The 20028-nt window shown below is 40.7% G+C and overlaps 1 protein-coding gene across 6 annotated transcripts in view; it reads right to left on the bottom strand.

Moving 5' to 3' along the window:
- The window catches only part of kiaa0825 (KIAA0825 ortholog), a 125935-nt gene that overhangs the window by 63132 nt on the left and 42775 nt on the right, over nucleotides 1–20028 (bottom strand). For 5 of the 6 annotated variants that reach the window (XM_088407650.1, XM_088407659.1, XM_088407667.1 and 2 more), the window contains 7 exons: nucleotides 19642–19821; nucleotides 16244–16486; nucleotides 15848–16152; nucleotides 15459–15565; nucleotides 11642–11786; nucleotides 9552–9701; nucleotides 8038–8132 (listed from right to left, as the gene is read on the bottom strand). In XM_088407650.1, the coding sequence (XP_088263776.1) occupies nucleotides 8038–8132; nucleotides 9552–9701; nucleotides 11642–11786; nucleotides 15459–15565; nucleotides 15848–16152; nucleotides 16244–16486; nucleotides 19642–19821 (1225 nt within the window). Of the gene's footprint in view, nucleotides 1–8037; nucleotides 8133–9551; nucleotides 9702–11641; nucleotides 11787–13450; nucleotides 13534–15458; nucleotides 15566–15847; nucleotides 16153–16243; nucleotides 16487–19641; nucleotides 19822–20028 lie in introns of those variants that run through there. The other variant, XM_088407683.1, reaches the window with a different exon arrangement.

Here is a 20028-nt window from a genome sequence, read left to right as displayed (position 1 = left end):
CTTTCCGCAAAGGCAGTAAGTTATTTAATTAATATAGAGCATGTGTTTAAATTATTTAAATGGGCCACATAGCAGTGCTGAATTTTCTTTATTGTGTGTATCCCCCCCTATCTCCACACAAGGTTGTATGATGATTAATTTATTTTAGCTTTGTGTAACTTTGGCTTTTTCACGTGAACATCAACATAGTGCCATAGTTACAACTAAGATCTTTTTACTCCATCACAATCAGATACTTGAGAGAGGCACATAGTATGTACTACTGTGCAGAACACTTTCTTTATCTTTGTAATACTAAACCCCCCAGTGTATTCGGGGAGCCTTGGGACTTGCCATTTTTAATCAAAACGGGGTGGCTTTGTCTTGTCCCTGTTCCATCTAGCATTTCTATTCATCCTTTGAGGGCTTTACAGAAGATTAAATGGCATTTTCATTTAGCTCTGATAGTACACAGTCTCTCTGCAGCAATTCATCCATCCACACTGAAAAGTGGAAGTGCCCCAGAGGTGGCTGTTCATGCTACGAAAAATCACAATATTTACGGCAACACACTACATAGACATGGGCGAGATGATCCAGCTGAGAGGCTTGTTATATTGTATAATAATCACACTATACTTTCAAGCAGCCTTCGAAAGGCAAAATGTTACGTGACGATTGCTAACCTCAAGGGACTGCAGATGGAAGCAATACAATGGTTAGGATATGATAAGGGTGTAACACAACCAGAAATACAAAATTACTTTTTCACTGGCTGCTATAAGAATAGAAATATTTTATGTCAAGTCCGATTTGGGTGGCCCGGTGAAATAAGTACGTCAGCCTTACTGCTCTGAGGTTCAAATTTGTATTGTATTTCAGGCTTCCTGTGAAGTTTTCACATTCCTCATTTACTTACATAAGTGTAATCCTCCTTTAAAAACATGCTACTTGTCTCAATTAAAAGTTTTCATCCTTAGGAATGAATGGTAGTTAATCGTTGTCTTTATGTGACCTGTAATTGGCTAGTGACCAGTCCAGAGGATAAGCAGTATAGAAGAATAATAGATGGGTCTTGAAAGGTATAATTGCACCATTCTATGTGTGGTTTGCTTTTTCCAATTGTCTTTTTTGCACTGTATTCTCCAACAGAAGAAGCGGCCTCAGGAAGTGTTATGAGAAGAAGACAAGACCTAGATATCTATACGGTCAATGAAGCAGAAAAGGTAGATAAATCCTGTTTTTAATCTTGTCGGCAGTACAGAAGAGGTTAGTGGTTAACTTGGTCAAATCCATTGAGCAATGGCTTTGCCAAGAAGTGTGCCGAAATGTAGTGGCTTACTATTACACAAGTCTGGCAGCCTCAGATAACAATATTTGTACCACAACGTGACCAAAGGCAATTCAATAGTGAGGACCCATGAAAAATGCTTCATGTCTCCATAATGGTTTGACCATGACCACTCCCTAAGAAGACAGATTTGCTTTGACCCACCAGCTCGTTTTTAGAGAGTCAAGACAAATATTTCAAAAAGTACCCTACAGAGGCCTGATGCCAGAGGTGAGCGGATGTAAGGAGGTTGGGAAATAAATATGACAAAGGCGAAAGGCAAAGGAGAGGAGTTGGGTGTCGAGGGGTGGAAAGTGTGGCCTATTCCGCTTGCCTCCTGGATGTGACTTTCACAGCCTGCTGGTGGTTTGCGTGGAAGCCATCACATCTGTGACTGGCTGTATGATTAATGAGCCTCTCAGACTGTCTGTGCAGTCTGAGGCAGGCCATGGCCTTATCCCAGGCATCGTTGATTTATTCGCCTTTGAAGCAAACCTCCAAATATAAGAGCGTACATCCACACACATGTAGGCCCGTCATGATGTGCATGCCATGTGGACGTGCAAAAGCTTGTCAAGAGCACCAGTACCTGCTTACATTCAACAAAAACCTCAATGTTGACATCCAGGGTGGGTGAATGCAAAACACTCCATTTATAAGCAAACAGACTAGAAATGTATGCTGTCTCCATCAACAAAAAATCCCAACACAAACCATCAGTCACTAAAGGGGACACATGTGCAAGGGTGTGACGAATAAATAAATAAATAAATAAATAAATAAATGAGAAGGCCTTAGTCAACATTTTTCTGATTTTCTACTGTGAAACATCTATTTGTTTTCTGCCGTCACAAGACTGAGTGGCAGCTCATGCTCCTTGTTTCTTTGGCAGTCGTAAAATGTATCTTTGGCTAACCTTGAAGCTCTTTGCACCCAACAAGGAGCCGATTGACAATTCAGAATACTAAGTTAGGCATCATTTGTGAAATCAGTTAAATTAGCCAAGTGAGAATAAATGTTACTACCATGTGGCACTTTCAGGATGAAGGCCAAAAATCAAATATGAATTCAATATCGGTGACTGCAGTGTAAGCACAAATGACTGGATGTTCCTTGTCACCATTGGTAGGAAGAGAAGCCAAAAATTGTATTCAGGTAAGAGTACTGTTGGTATAGTTTAATCTGACTTCACCTGAGTATTTGCCAGTCATGGGCAATACTGAATGTCACAGTTGCAGCCAATTCTGGAACTAACAGGCTTTGAATTCTACTGTGAAAAGGGACATTTTTGAGCGGACTGAACAGTATTTTTAGTCTGTTAAATGCAGAATTTGTTGGTTGTGGGTCCATTATATCAAAGTTACACTGTATTACTATTTTGACTACATTAACTCTAAGCACTGTATTGGATTCAAAATCTGCAGCGCAAGCTGATTGTTGAAAATGGAGCCTAGATGCAAATTATCTACACAAACACTAAGCCCCAAGACACAAACACACAAACACACACACTTTCTCTGAAGTGTAAAGTAAGCCCGTTAAACCAGACACATATCGTCTCCCCAGGTTGATCAGCATCCGCCGAGAAAGATGAACACTTTGACATATTTGTATTTATTTTGTTCCCCGAGAAAAAGGCCCTACCATATGGCAGCGCCCTGGAACAGATGGCGGTTGCCCACTGCTTCAAAGCAGGAGCGTCTATCGTGGCAATTTAAGAAGCCGCTCAAGCACAAGAATGCCACAGATTGGCTTTTTTTTCCCCCCACAAAACGGCTATTGTTATGGAGCTGAGTGACAACAGCGAGGTAAAGAAAATGCAGACTTAATGTTGTTCTTGTTCGGTACGGCAAATGCTGCTCGCAAATGCTGCATCTTAAAAATACACGATAAATATAAAAATGGTCCAACCATGCATGGTCTTTTGCAGCAGGGAAGAGCTGAAATGGTTACGGATGAATGTCCTTGGATGATAAAAGGTGCTTATGATGGAGTGGAGGAGCTACCCTTTGACACATGTAGCTTCATTTCTCATTGCCGGCTAATTCTTATCAACCACAACCTTAACCTGTGGGCACACTCAACCAAAGTAGCTAAAGTCACCTTGGCATTTGAAAGGCTCTTGTACCCAGCTATACTCACTTCATTCAAATTGATCAGAATGCAATGAAACATGACAGCACAAGGCCTAACATCTTTAAGTTAGCTGCTTCAACTTTATTTTTTTCCTAAATGTCATTCTATTACATTTGGTCATAAAGAGCAAAACACCAAGGTCCTGTTAAAAAACAAAGTACAGTATTCAATGTAAAGTGGATTTACTTTAGAATCAAAACTTTTGTTGGATGGTTCAGCAAGCCAGGTAAAACAATCAAGATGCAAACGTTGGCACACCTGCAATTTGTACAGCTGTTTTTCATTTTGGCTAGACTTAAGAAAAAGAGGAAAACGACTGAGGTACTCTACATCTATGACAGAGGTGTGGAACTCCTGGCTTTGAGGGTCGGTATCCTGCATGTTTTCGAAACCTCTTACTCAAATACACATGATTCAAATGATTAGGATCATTTTCAAGCTCCCGCAGAGCTTGCTAATTAGCTAATCATTTGAATCAGCTGTGTTGGGCAGAGAAAACCAGAAAACATGCAGGATGCCGGCCCTCAAGGACCGGAGCTTGACACCTATGATCTATGATGTGTCCTGTCCAGACGTGACTATGGACCTTGACTGGTAACAAAGGCTGAACTGATGCCTATGTTTCTTATCTGGCTTCAAGTGAGTCCCAGAATAACTTATTGCTTAAAATCACACACTGCAACCCCACTAATGGAAATGGAGTCAGCGATAGATGCGGTGCGAAAACTACTACTTTTGTATGTCATTTTAGAATACTTAAATCACCTAGAAATGTAGTTGCCAAGTCATGCTTTATCACAGCATGACTTGAACTGTGACTGATTCCAAAGGTATGATTAAAAATGAACTATAGTACTGCTTTCATTTTTAATGCCTTAGCATTTATAGTCACATGCGGTACAGTATAGATTTATTAACTCGTCTAATTAAACTTCTAATGCTTCTGTTTATTCACATTTATATTATTTTGCTATTTTTGAACCATATTACTTTTTTTTTTTTAAGTGAAGGACCTTATTCTGGCGCTTCAATCACACTGAGCAACACCACTAAAGGCACCCTATCAGCCAACGATTTTGTGGAAAACAAGCCGTCTGAAAAAGTTAGTCCACCCACAAGCGATCTATCTACACATTCTCACAGCAGTGTAGCAGGAAGCCAGGTCAGCCCTGTCAGTCGGGCTACCCTGGGGGTCCTGGGGTGGTATTAATCAGTCTGGTTTCTGCTGAAAAGCTCAATCTGCGGATGATGGATGAGCCATCATGCTGAGGGAACTGAAGTGATGGGTGACAAAGAAGGACACACAGACACACCTGAATAAATTCACTGCCTATCCTGTCTAACCCCAATGCTACGTCGTCAAGGTAGCAGGTTGAAAGTGTGTGTGTGTGGTGGGATAAATGTCTCAGCATGTGTCCTGCTCTGCTAATGAAGTCATCTGAACAGTGATTTAACGGCGCCGGTGTAAAAGCCTACCACCCTTAACTCATAGCCTTGCTCTATTAGAATGTGATATAAACTCTGGGCACAATAACTGTCCTGCCACTGTAACAATATATAAGAGGCCACTGGCCAATGGGCCACACTGCTAACTTACACAGTCAATAAGAAATGGAAGTCATTCAAGGTGAATAAAACTTGTAAAATGGCAATATGAAGTATCAGGAAGAAGGCCTTTTCAAACTCAAAACATTTTTGACCCACTGAACTGTTTGATGCTGAAAAAAAAATAGAATACACATAAATGCATTAACATTAATACCAATATATCGAACTGTTTAACCGGAAGAAAATGGTATAAAAAATTTTGCTGATTTTGTTCTAAATCACATTGTTAATTTGATTCAGAAAACAAATGTTGTCAACAGCAATTGGAAAAGTTTAGAACTCCTGCACATACTTTAACAATGCGAGTGCCACTGCACCACTGTAGGTGTGTAATTACACTACACAGCGGAAAAGCAAAGCCCGTTTCTCTAGGCGCCCCCCGCCATTGCAATGGGACGTGCCCCACTATTCGAGGTCTGCCCTAGGCCCAAAATGGTAGCCTGTTGGCCCGTCCTAAAAGTAGCTCACCAGTGATGAAAGGTGTAAAAATGGGCAAATTAAATGAAAGTACTTGTAGATATTTGTCGAAATATTATACATTATAGACAATGTTTTACATGGATTATTTGCCTGCTTGGCAGCTTGTTCAACCATTGTTGCTCATTACTGTAGGAAATAACCAATGTGATTCATGTCTTCAAATAGGCTGACATCTTTCATGTTGATATTACTAAAGTTAACTTCCATAACTGTCACTTTAGCTGTATTATAATAATACAGTACAAAGAGAGAAAATGGGTGGAAAATAAAAACAGGCGTGTGAAAACTTCTGAGCAGGAGTCGCCAACCTTTTTTTCGTGACGGATTGGCCAAAGATTTTTATTGTGGGTCAGGAGGGCAATTTAGTTATACGTTGAAGTGCACGTAAAATATGAATTCACCATCAACGCCAAACTAATGGGAGCCCTGAGCTTGTTTTTCCCTTCACAGAGATGTGATGTCGAGAGTCTCAAAAATACTTTTGAGGCTGCAGCCATTTTTGATAACAAAAAGGTAGAGAATTCATTCCTTGTCAGTTTATGGGTCCTTTTTGGACGAAGTAGCGCTCAAAGTCCTTATCACGAGAAGTCATTATTTCAATTAGGACTCCCGGTAGTGCTCGTTAAAAGCTTTTTTTTCTTCGAAGTTGTAAGCTCATCACTTGTCTCTTGACTGGGCCTTTCCCCCTTCCGAGTGAAATTTTGACACTCGAGTGACCAAAATGAATCTAAGATATCTGGACAGTTGTTTCACTATAGAAAAACTATTGGCAGTCGGCAACTCATAAAAACTAATTGGAGAAGCTTGCACAGAGCACAAAGAGCACAAGAGTTCAGTGGCGTTCCGTCACGTCACTGATATTGCAGTGGGCCTTAAGTCTTCATTGAACTAACATCTCATACAATATGGTAATGTTATGTTGTTATTCACAACGGATATTCCACATCTGAATATTCTGGTTGAATTCTTAATAGTACGACTTTAAGTGAAAACTATTTTTCAAGGGCACCTTTGAAAAAAATGCCAGGCTTGGTAAAGGTAACGTTCTGTAGAGCAGACCTGTTCAAAAGTACAACTATGTCACGAAAACACTTTGGACACAAGGTCAAACTGCTTGGATTGTATGATGGCATTTGTTGTGAAGCCCTTGAGAACACAGTCAAGGGTACTCGAGTCTGCATTCGAATAAAACGTGTTATTATCCGCAGTAACAAACAGTGAATCATCTGAGATCATCATCCCACGAATGGCCTTTGCCTTGCAACTGTTTTAGAATAGGAGACGTTGGCAGCTTACATCTCGCCAGCTATGAAAACTAACTTCTATGCTCTTCGGGAGGCTTTCAGTCAAAACTAAAGCCATTCTCTAAATGCTTCATGGAATCTGCTCCTCTGGTCCAACAAAGACAGACTAATGAGGCAAATGACAACATTACACACACGTTTGATACAGTGAGATTAGAAAACCTTTACCCTCTCAAATGCCCGTGCCTAATCACATCCGTGGGTGCTATTGTCTCCCACTCAAGTCGACCCCCTATAAAGTAAAGCCTCTATTTATGAATGTTATTGGGTTCAGGTGAACAAATGGAGTAACTGTTTAACAAAGAGCAAAACAGACTACATGGCGAGGGAGAATGTCATTATGTGCGCATGAAGAAAAGAGTGAGGCCTAAAGAAGACAGAGCTCATCACAACACAGCACAGAACTGCACACTTCACCCTTATTAGACCCGTGTCCTTGGCAGATGCAGAGCTTGCCCTTTGTTAGCAAGGTGTGTGTGTATGTGAGTTTTACAATGGCGGTGATTTAGAATGGATTGAGCGTAGGCGTGGAGACAAGGTGCAGTAGCCTCATGGCTCCCTGTTCGCTGGCAGTATGACAGCTGGGAATGGAGAGCAGGGAACAGCCTGAAGTATTGCCATCTAATATGTGTCACATACCTGCATAAATATTTATGCCCATTTCAGAGCAAGAACAGGAGAGGACAAGGCAGGTGAGCACCATGAGAAACCATCAGTGGACTTTGGGCGAAGTCAATAGTTGCCGAACTAAGATAATGTTAATAGGGTTTTGACATTTTTGCAGAGTATCCTCATATTTTGCAATGACACACAAAGGCTTGCGAAACTCTTCCTGAGAACTGGTTGTGTGTTGTGTGTGTGTGTGTGTGTGTGTGTGTGTGTGTGTGTGTGTGTATGTGTGGGGGGGTTCATTTGACCCAACCTCTAAAATGAACTGACCCAAGATTTTCAGTTTTGGATTTGTGTTATTCTGGATTATTCATTTAGCCCAAAAAGTTGGGTCAAATGTTTTATGCGTAAGTCCATTTTCGACCAAACTGTTTTTGGTTGACAAGTGTTGATAATGGCGATGACGGTGTAATGATACTCCTGTAAAATGAATATTTTGGAGATACCAGTATTCAGCCCGATGCCAGCGATATGTACACACGTACACTTTTAGTCTTGGTGTTCATGCAAGATGCCGAATCAGTGGTTTACCTGTTGGCCAGCAGAGTTCTGAGGGTGATTTGGCACATGTCTTGATAAGTTGGCAGCAGCTTTGGCCACTCCCAGGGCCACTCAACCATGGCAAACTGTATATGAATGAATACAGACTGCTGTTAGATTCAAATCAGGGTTAATAGCATCACTGCTACAGTTGGGATCCACAAATAAAAAAGTCAGGAGGTTTCCCAAACGCAGGCAACAACCACCATAACATTAATCATGTCCGCAGTCTTTTTTTTCCGTTTGTTTGTTTCTCCCCCAATAAGATCGCAACTAATTTATAAATTCATTTCAGTGGATGTCATCATTATTTGTGAAAAGATAAATCAATTTAAGGGAGAGAGTCATTAGTCTTCTAACTCCTCTGCTTTTTTTCTATCCCCCTTGCTCCAAAAGCACCGCGGCACCACCCATTCTTCTACTCTGTTATTTTTCTTAACACATTAACACACTTGGCATCGGCACAAGATAGGGGACGCAAATATAACTCGGAGTATTCTGACAGCCAAAATGTCACTCGCAACTGCAGACTGAGCTTTATTGAAGAAAGGAGAACTCCATCCATTCATCCATCCCCTCTCTGATCATTCTTCATGGGAGATTGATGGAGGTTACTTCACCCCCTTCTGCCTCTACTCTATTTGACAAACTACACAGGCATCTAAAGTGAGGAAGTCGTGTTAATCATTCTCTTAATAAGATGTTTGCAAAGCTAGTCGGCTCTTGTAATAGGCAAAAAACAGGACAGGGTATTAAAAGACTATACCGGAAAATTGGTAAATGAAATTGGGCAGAGATAGTTGTGTGTCAATTGCATAAGAGTGAGTGTGCATTTACACAAGTTACAAGAGGAATGTCCATTGTGTGTGAACACACTGACAGTGGCCAGAGGACACACTAGAAACGCACAGAAAATCCTTGATACGTTGTTATTGGTAAATCAAGAAGATAGACGCCTGTATTGTGGAGCCCTGTACACATTTTATGGGAGCATCCATTGGGCGTCTTTGCTATTAGCAAATGAAAAGTGGAGGTTTTGCAGATTACTTTTTTTGTGCATTTATTCTGCCAATAAAAGCAAGTATTGAAAACCTTCGATAAATACGTGTTTGGTAAATGGAACTGAACAATATATTGGGCAATGTAAGCCCGCAAAAATTGAGTCACACTTATCATCTCCTATGTAAAATACAGGCTCAATTGAGGTCAAATGTGAACTTTTTGGGAAAACTTGAAAAATGCAATGCTATAAAATGAAATCAATTGGAAAGTCAACTTTGGGAATGACCTAATAATATTCTCCAGTAATAACTTGGTCACTTAATATATGAATAACATTTCAGTACTTAGAAGAGACACAAAAATGACCGATTCTTGCACAACACACATACACAGTGCATTGAAAACTTTAAAAATGATAGAATGATATACATTTTCATACACTGTGAGTTGGAAAAGTAGTCAACTGCGCTAATAAAATAGCAATTTAAGGTCCTTTTACTTACCTGATTCAGCTTCTTTTTACCAATCCGGTCAAACTCTTCGAGAGGGTTGAACTTGATGGTATGCAACCGATCATTAACGTCAAAGGTGACCACACAGGGCGAATCACAGTGTGAGTCCGGGTTACCGCTCAATTTAGACATCAGCCATTCCTGCGGCCCACACAGAAATAAACAAATGATATTACCAAAAGAAAAAGGAAAAAACTGAAAACTACAATATGACAGTAGGATATTATTTGTTTGCTGCAGTGTTGTATAAGAAAAATAAATGCGAGTCATATTGTGCATGAGAGAGTATGGAGTGTCGTGGATGTCCTGTTGTGAATTCAGCACACCCATCCATCACTTTGACAAGGCTTGTGAACCTGCTCTGCCTCCATCTCAGCGCCAGCTCAAAGTGTCCCTGACCTGAGTGCTCTTGTCTCAGCCTTGGTTAGATGTTGTTCCAGAAAGCTAAAGCCTGCTTAGGTGGCCCATTCAAATTCTATCACATTCCCATGCAGAGTTATTGCTGTTTATGGAATCCATCAACAGCGACCTAATGTCTATGCCGCACATGTTGTTGCTATTCCAAGAGGTATCCTTAAAGACAATCTATTGTAAAATATATGGGAACTGTAACTACGCGCCTGACGGTCATTGAAGGCCACTTACTTTATAACTGTCCAAGGACTGAATTGCTTTGTCATAAGTCACTTTAGTTATGAATTGACCAATATAAAAGGTGGGAATGTTATTCACTAAATCAATGTGACATATATTGTTGCGGAGTTGTAGAACTATATCTGTGAACAAATTTACTTTTTTATATTAAAACTATACAACCTATGCTCTTCAATACACTGTAAGTGGCAGGACAGTGAAAGTAGGTGGTGTAGGACAACATCAAGAATTCCCGACGGTACACAAAGTTGGACAACAAGACATTTAGAGTTTAAAACTATCCAAGAATCCATCCATCCATCCGCCCACCATCATAACTGCTCATCTTCACAAGGGTCTCAGGCGTGCTGGAGCCTATTTCAGCTGCCTTTGGGCATTTGGCGTGGTACTCCATGAACTGGTTGCCACCCAATTGCAGGGCACATAAAGACAAACAACAAATCACACTCACAGACACACTTAAGGACAATTTAGAGTGTTTAATGTTCAATATGACTACCATGCATGTTGTGTTTTTTCCTAATGTCTGAGGAAACCGGAGATTTCTCTGGAAGGAAGCCCGAAGAGAATTGTTAAATATGGTAAAGGCCGAAGCTGGAAGGGATCTCACAACCTCTACGTGTCAGGCAGATGGGCTAACCGGTCTGCCATCATGGCGCTCAGTTAAAAGGCCAATGATTATTCATAATGTATTTCTATTTAGCTTTTCATGTTTGTTCTAGTTCACACTTAAAATGCTAGTGCTGCAGTGATACATTAGAGTGTGCTTAAGCAAGGATTAAGTGTGTACAGTGTAATACTTTAGAGTTGAGTTTTGACTGTAGAAGTATGTTGAATTTAAAGCACATCTTAAACTGATTAGCTTACAATTGCATAACCTCATTGCAGTCCTGTTAAGCATAAGGTTTTAGTCATTAGAATGTTTTGGTCATTAGCTTTAGCCTCAAAGCCCCCCCCCAAAAAAAAAACAAAAAAAAAAACCTCAAGAATATGACGTTGATTTCAACTTCAACTTCTCTTATTTTGTTCATCAAAATGAAGTATGACTGTAAGAACAGCTTTGAATCAGAATGAGTATTTGGTCTACATGACACAAAAATAGCAGTATGGATAAAAAAAAAAACAACAACAATAAGACTAACTATTCCCTTAAAATGTTCTCAAAAGAGAGTAAATTGTGGCACACCCTTTTACTTACTGTACCTTACATGTGATGAGTATATTATATATGGAATCAGTACAGGTGCACACCCTTTTGGTCCCATGAACAACAGACAAGGCAGCATGTACCCCCGAAGCAATGGCAGCAGCAACCTCTTTCTTCCCCTTCCTCCTGCCCAAGACCTCCCCCAACAAGTTTTCTCCAGCCCGCAGCCTCGGGCCAGCAGCCACCTAACGTGCTGTGGGGAGAGGGAGTGCTTCCCTACCTCATTGCCTTGGATGATGTGATGGATGTGGCTCAGGTAGTCGCTGCCCCCTGCTTTGTGGCAGACCCCCAGCAGCATCAGGCCCATTTTCTGCTCGGTCAGTTCGGCTGCAGCCATTCCGCTTTCTTTGCTTTGCTCCTGGACACTGGGAGAGGAAAAATAAGGAGCATGGGAAAAGTGAGGAGTCTGCAAAAACTCGCGGGGGAAAAAGCGTACGGGGAGCAAAAGGGACTCTCGCTCCTTATCCTTTGAGAGAAAATTGAGGTAATGATGTGTTAACAAAACAAAATTCACTACGGGGCCACAAAAACGGTACACCTACACAGTGAGAAATTCCAATTGAAAAAAAAAAAACTAACACAGCAAGATAAAATATATTGTGCAACATGAGGTTTTAATTTATGTTTATTTGCGTTTGTTTAGTTTTTGGTAAAATTTCATCACCTCATACTCAGTATCTAACATTCTGGGGGACAAGTTTAGCTAATTTAGGACAATTTTTGAAAAGTGACAAATGTTTAACAATGATTCTCTGATGTTGGATGTTTATGAGAGCAATTTTTTAAACTTTTTTGACATTTATTGTGCTTTAAAAGTTTTCAAAATGTACTTGGATCATTACTAGTTAGTAGTGTTTGTACTTTTGTGTCAATTGTTGGACATGCTTGAAAAGAGATACAGCCTCATCAAAGCCGTGGCATGAAGAGAAAGCCAAAGTCATGACTTGACTTTCAATGCAAGCCATTTAAAAAAAACATTTTTATAAATTATTTTTTTCCAGCTTAATGATAAAATCAGTGCTTCAACAACCTTTTATCTGCCCATTCCTATTTAAAAACAAAACATAAAAAAAAAAAAAAAAAAAAAATGTTTGACATCAATAGACATTGATGGCGCGTATTGGTAGAGTTCCCGTTAACATCCTTTCACATAAACAACACTGAAAGTGTGAAGTATATTTTTTGAACACAACTATGCTCTACCTCAAAACTAGAGGCAGTCCAGAAAAAAAAAACAACTCCTTTTTGGATTCAGCAAAATCAAATAAGCCTAAAATCACTTTTTTGGCACCGAAACAAGTAACCAGTTTGCACTTTAGCTAAGTGCTCAAACGTAAAACATATAATATGGCAGAAGCGTACAGTACAAGACAGTGAGTCATTCACATGCTCATACAATGGCACCCATATGACATTACTCAAGCATAAGTTTAGACTAATTTCAATCAAACTTGAGTATTACATAACGGCAGAATTTGTGATGTAAATGTCCCATCTACCTCACGAGACGCCCTGTGAATTGTCACAAACGACAAAAATGATAACTAAATGAACGGTAGCGCAATGCCTTGCACGGATTTCACGACTATTTTGTGAAACACTTGTCAGGATTCTTGAGTGAAGGATATCGGCGCACTAAAAGTGATTTGTGCGTGTCTTCAGCATGTCCTGCGTGTGTGTGTGCGGAATTGTGTGTCAAGGTCCTGACGCATGTACAGTCCTCCAGCCCTGACAAATGCCCCCATCATTTTCCTAGCCTTCTTATACAGATGGATGTCCCGCGACCGTCCATCAAACCTTCTCCTTCGCATGCACTTCCTGTCATTGTTCTCTCCCTAACTCTCCCTACTTTGTAATTATAAGGAGGCAGGAATAGTGCAGGCTGACAGCCAGTCATTGGCCACTTGACATTGAGGATGGCATATAGGAAGTGGGGTCCATCCCGTCCATACGCCTCCTCATTCTTTCGCCTGCCGTCCCCAGCGGTCGTGTTGTCGGGGACGGTGGCTGTGCATCCGTGTCAGCACCTGCGCTGTGTATCCTTTCCTGTCCATCACTGTGCAGGTGAAGCAGATGATTGGATTCAGTCAGCGGGGTGATTAATGAGGGCCCCTGTGGATTTGGGACAGCCTATCAATCATGTCATTAGGGCCAATGTGCCCTGAAAGAGGCAGACCTCCGCCAAGGAATAACTGCATTCATCTTCATCTGTGTATGCATCCCGTCAGCCCAGCCAGGGTCAGCATGATGGAGAACAATAATCTTCTCCTCTACAAATTACTTTGCAAAGACAAGGTGGGTGTCTACAAGAGGGGGCGGGGTTAAGCTGGTAAAAGACAGCGGGCAGCGAGTTGGCAGAGCATATGTTGTTTGAGAGACGGTTTACACGATTGTGTTCATGTGCGAGCGTGCACCTACGTGAACTGTTAGTAGGTGAAGTTATTTTTTCGGACGATCGCTACCTGCCACACGCGCAGGATGTCACTTATTCAGACACTGTATCGGGAGTGTTTACAAGTCGGGCGTCACTTCTCTGTGAAGGTTAGTTTAATGAATAGTAATGAGCTTACTGAATGCCGCGGACAGGTGATACATAATCACTCTTCCTTTTAAACCCCAACACATGCACATACTTGCACGCACACACAGACACCCTCCCCATACACACACACTCTTCCCAGGGTCCTCTCTTTGCACCCTCCCATCTTTCTCCTTCAAGTCACAACAATCCGCATTTTACATGGATTTCATTTATTTTTTAGTTGTATGTGTCAGCTTGTTCTTTTTGTCTTTGTATGACAACATGAAACGTGACTGGCTCAAATACGCAGACCAAAAAGTCAGTGGTCAGGGTGCCATTACATGTCACAAAATTAGTGATTGACTCACATTGATCCATTACAAGCATGTTCTAAAAGTACAACGGGTATAAAACATTTGTCACCTGTTCAAATGCAAAGTATTTGTGGTAGAAAAAATATAGACCAACTCAAATAATTTCAAAGGGTTTTCAGTTTTTCCAGTAATGTGACATACATGTACAACTTTTATACATGTTATTACCCCAAACAGGTTCAGATGTTCTGACTTTTTTCTGACTTTCCTAAGCTTCTAGAGGAGGACTGAGTTTAGTGCATCACTGACAGCGCTTTGAAATTGTTATTGTTTTTTTTCTACCTTGACTATAACCATTAGTATGGTTATTATATTCATATAGATTAATATTATTCAAATTTAAGATTATTTGAAGAAATTTTATTTCTCAAGTGTGTTTTAAACAGTTAGTTCTTTGCATTCATTAGCACCAAAATTAGCTCTCATTTTATAAAAAAAGAAAAAAAAATGGTGACCCCTGGCTCAACACTTAATTATTAGAGTTTGTAGGTGCAGGAAAAAAAATGCATTGACACCACAAAACACAAAGCTCAATCTAAAATCGAAACAAGGTACTTCTTTCATTAACTTTACTTGAGTTTTGGTCTTGGCCCCACTAAACCCCACTAGGGTCACATCTATAGCTGTACAAGAACAACGGAATATAGACAATGACTGTTTGTTGCATCACCAAAGTAAGCATACAGCTTTTCAGGCTGAGACGCATCCAGCCAAAAGAGCACATTGAGTTTCAACATGAGCTCAAAAATCTGATTTTGACTGGGAGTCTGAACAAGGCCTAACTTATTCTGGAGATTGTTGTAGTAGCTTCCATTAAAATAAAACGTTTTACCCAACAAAGTTGTGACCGACCTTGAGGGTTGCTCTGAATTCCCTCAATGTCACTGGTGGACGGCCCATTCCATTGACTACCTGGCCTCAACTATAATTTTAGTTTTAATACATCAGACAAAAATGTCTCATGCAAAAATCATTCATTCAACTAAATGATATGAATAAAATACTACCGTGTGTGAATATTCAACATTTCCAAGATGAGTGATGAATTACACTCTCTGGCATGCATGAACACGTTCACATTAGGGATACACAAAAGCCAGTTTGACCTTGACCTCTGTTTAAATACACAGTTGACCCCTCACCTGTTTATGCAGAGCTTGCGAGCCTTTAGCAGCTGCATGTTCATCCACTTTGGTCGTTTTTCCTCTAGAGCTTGCAGTACCTTATGCACTGTGGGTTTGGGTACACCCTATCGTATACATAAACACACACAAGAAATACATGGCTCGATTTCAGCTGAGTTTGGACTTGACTTAACAACAAGATCTTGAAAGAAGCTACTTTTGCTTCTGTTATGGCTTTTTCTAATCACCAGGCAAACCCATTGAGGATGCCTATTACGGCTTCATACAATAATCATTGGCTATACCTTATTACAGAAACTACCAATTTCTCTTTAGAGTTAACTAGCCCTGAACAACCACAGCAAAGTACTTCCTCGTGGCTATTATTCTATTATTCACATCTTTACCTTCTGTTGATTCCCTATTGAAGCCTGCAGACACTCAGCCAACAGGGCCAGGTGATCCTTGCCCTGACAGTTCAGGGCTAGCCCACTGATTTCTTCAAGTATGTGCGGGTCCCCGAGACTGTGGATGAGGCAGTTAAACAGGGACCACAACAAGAGGCCCATCGAGCGCAGTTGCCGGGCATGCTGAGAAAGGTGTCTCTCTGCCACTTGGAAGAGGTAGCGAATGGGTAGAGGCAAGGATGCAACAACCAGCGGAAGGTTGGTGAAAATGAAGGACATGGCTTGAATGGCAACGGACGTGAAAGCTGCAGGAAAGATTTATATGCATGGTGTTAATTATAAATGAATGCTACTTAGAAATGCCTAATCTTATAAATACAATCATCATTTGCTTACTCTTAGTAGGAGAGTCTCCCTTCGCAGTCACCCTTCGTGCTTCCACTGGTATATAATTCCAGCTTTTGGGCACCTTGGCCAAGACATGTTGTGGAACAGCTCTCACAATTGATGGCTCGTTGGGCTCCTCCGTGACCTGCCAGTCTGTTATCATGGTAACCAGGTGTGTCAGAAGGGTGTTGGTGGACTTGGTGACTATTACCCTGATATAGTCTACCACGATGGGCACTTTCTCAGTTGTGTCTAGCAAAAGAACAAAATGACATGACTGTATAAGTTTATTTGAAGAAACATAACGCACAGGATGATGTTGAGTCGACATGCTTCGATACGGTTGGTAAATATAGTACAAAGATGTATATAACAAAATAGACAACACATCTTGGAAACAATTATGAAATCCTAAAAATACTTATCTGACAAAGTAAGATGGTATTTTGTCAGTATTAATACAGTATGTAATGCCTATGTTTTGATATATGGTTAATTCTGCTTAACAGGATTATTTGTTCATGTTTTTAAAATTAAATCTATTGACAATGGTATCTACATGTATTGTGAAAGTAGTGCGTGAATGTTTCTAAACTATTTCCTCATACTGAAAAAAGAAAGATGTGCTATGGTGTATTTTGACTGGAGAATATTTTTGTTCGGGGGGGGGGGGGCTGCTTGCTGCTCTAAAAGCCACATCATCCTTCTCACTATGTATGTAATTTGTGTAAAATCAACAACGGCCAGAGGCGGCGCCAAAAGTTTTCAATGTCGCAATCTCACAGTGGCCGAGACCGTGCTAAATATTGTGCTGACAATGCTGCACTATCGTTAGCTTAGCACAGTAACTACGGTTCAACAGCTGTTAAGTGAAGCAAACGCTGCACATACCAGTTCGCTTCCGCCTTTCTACAAGCCAGGTGAGTGCTCTTGCTTGGCTCTGTTTTGTATTGAATGCTCAGCTGGTCGTGTTGGATCGCTCCCGGTGACCGCAAAGCGGCCGCCATGATTCATTCCTGCCCTCTACGTGAGCCGTTGAATGTTCCCGAAGATGATTGGCTGTCGCGACGCGAAACGCGGAAAAAGTAAAAAAAAAAATAATTAACTTCACGTGAAATTTCGTTTCGCGTGACCGCGCGCAGCCATTTGCGTCGCTCCATTCGCGTACATCGCGTCGCCCGACGTGCATTCGCGCCCAGCCACGTGAACTCCATTGACTACAATACAAAACTCTCCGCTTTTTCACCTCGTTCGCGTTCGGTGTGCATGTACCATTAAACTAAATCATCTCCAAAACATTATTTCGGGTGCAGCCCACGCGGCCCGGTACCAGTTGATCCAGGGGGTTGGGGACCACTGCTATATTGTGATTGAAAAAGTTTTAAAATATGTCATTAATTGAGGGTGCGCTTTATAATCCAGTGCGCCTTATATATGGAAAAGGTTTGGAAATGTGTCATTAATTGGCGGCGCACCTTATAATCCAGTGCGCCTTAAAATCCGGTGCGCCTTATAGTGCGTAAAATATGGTACTATAACATCACATTGTTTGCTGTATATATCTTTATTTGAATTAGGTTGTGTTACTTTTATGATTTGTTTGCAGCCTGGTTCCAAGTGCCTTATCTGGATTTAAAATAATAATAAAAAAAAAAAATTAAAAGAAAGAATTAATGCTTATATTGCTGCCTTCAAGTTTGAGCCAATCGACTCTGTCAAAAAAGGCAGAGACGCTATCTGAATGTGCAGTATGCTTTATAACAAGTGCATTCTACAGACCTTTTTGAAACTGAGAGCTACTTCTTTGGTAGTGAGTAACACAAAGGGCTACCAGTATATGTGACGACACCAATCATGTTAATGATTTTTCACAAAAAAATAAGGAACAGCTGTAGTAAATATGTATAATGTACATGTCTAAGTGTTTGTAAAATTCATAGAAAATCACCAATGTTCTATCTCTTGTAAGCTATTTACAGATGAGGCCTGCGAGCTACTCATCTAATCTTTGGGGGCAACCTGGTGCCCTAAGGCACCACGTTGGTGACCCCTGCTATAGACTACAAGTAACGTTATTTGTACTGATACCCTGCAGCACGCTGCAGCTAAAGTAGCAAGAAGGATTACATATATTTGCAGATTTTTAAGATTTATGAGCACTGCAACTCCCCCCCCCCCCCCCCCCCCCCTCCAAAATTAGCAGGCCCCAAAATTTGAAGCAAGGGTTGAATTCCCCTTTGGATTTTACACTACCATTACCACACATATTGTGAGTCCATTGGGACAGTCCACTTCCTTATCATGTCACAACTTTACTTTAGACATAAATGTCAAATCCAGGGATTAGATTGCTGATATATTCAGCTAAAATGTCTGTAATAAAGCAAGTAATAACCGGTCACATTCAGATGTTTTCAATCAATTTCAGTAGCCCGACGGTGAAAGTCTTAGTACCCTCTCAAGGTGTCGCACAGTGCGTCTTCTATTGCTCTGCCCTTTCATATCCGGCTCATATTGATAGCTGCGAAGCTACCGCATGAAGCTGTATGGCAGCTATAAATTTCCCATAGCAGCCGCTGTAGAAGCAAAGGCTACGGGACAGATAAAGTATGCTGGCAGTATTGGAAGTGCTGTGAAATCTTATGGGACGTCTAACAAATGTGCGACCTCAGACCCGCAGAAAAAGACTGGAGCGGAACACAAAATGATATAGCTGTTTGACGAGGCACTGCGCCGAGGCAGGTGAGACCTAGACCTATTTTTCAAAGTCACTTGGTTTTCACACTTTGCAGCCGCTGCTATTGTATCGACTCGAGTATTGATTTGAAACCACTTGCTACTACATTGTGTGATGTAAGTGAAGAAGGCGAAACTTCTCTGTGTAATCTATGAGTGGTCCCTCGGTAAATAGCTGGTAACAGAAAGTGAATCGCCAAGATTTGGCACAATCGAAAACTTAAACTAATTTACCTGTGGGAATAAATGATGATTGCTTGACATTGAGTAAATCTCTCTATCTGGATTTAATTTATACTTTCTCTAGCTCTGCCTTCACTGTTACTGCAAAAGCAGTTCATCATCAAAATAATTAGCTTTTCAGAAAACTGGGCACCAAAAAGAAAGCATGGCATATTAAAAGCAGGTTTCTGTTCCAACCATCATATATTCTTAGCAGAAAGCGAAGCTTTAATTATGTGATTTTTTTATTTTTTTTAATAATTTGGTCAAGTCTCTATCAATGTCTTTTCATACAGGCTACAGAGCAAAGTACAGCTTTAATGGCAAGTGCAGAACTACAGCAGGAGCCTTTAGGAATGACATACAGAGCCATTCACATGGCGATAATAAAGACAAGACCTTGTGGAGGAAACTCATTCATTTTATTCAATAGCTGCAGGCTACTTTACCTGACAGAGTGTAGAGATGTTCAAATACATGCAGACTCTCCAGGTATGGTTGAAGGATCTGCGTTAAGGCCTTGGGGGTGTCATTCAGGCCGCAACAAATGTTGAAAAGTGCAACGACAAAGGCATCACCTGCTTGACGTTCCTGTGAAGATATTTCAAAGTGCTTGTCCTGGCAAAAATCTGGATGGAGAAAAAAAGGTCAATAAAATAAAAGCAGATGAAAGAATCAATCAGTAATGTACTAACAACCACTAAATGTAGATGTAAAATGTAAACCGATGAGAAAAAAGTACATTTACAAGGGAAAATGGCTGGAATAACAATGAGGGAGATGATTTTAAAAGAATAAGGTCATATTATTGTAATCATAATTGGCGATATCGTAAA

The sequence above is a fragment of the Hippichthys cyanospilos genome, chromosome 1 (genome assembly GCF_059441005.1).
Source record: "Hippichthys cyanospilos isolate Australia breed blue-spotted pipefish chromosome 1, RoL_Hcya_1.0, whole genome shotgun sequence".
Classification (NCBI taxonomy): domain Eukaryota; kingdom Metazoa; phylum Chordata; class Actinopteri; order Syngnathiformes; family Syngnathidae; genus Hippichthys; species Hippichthys cyanospilos.
The sequence above is the reverse complement of the archived record's forward strand: the minus strand, read 5'-3'. Positions and strand labels throughout refer to the sequence as shown.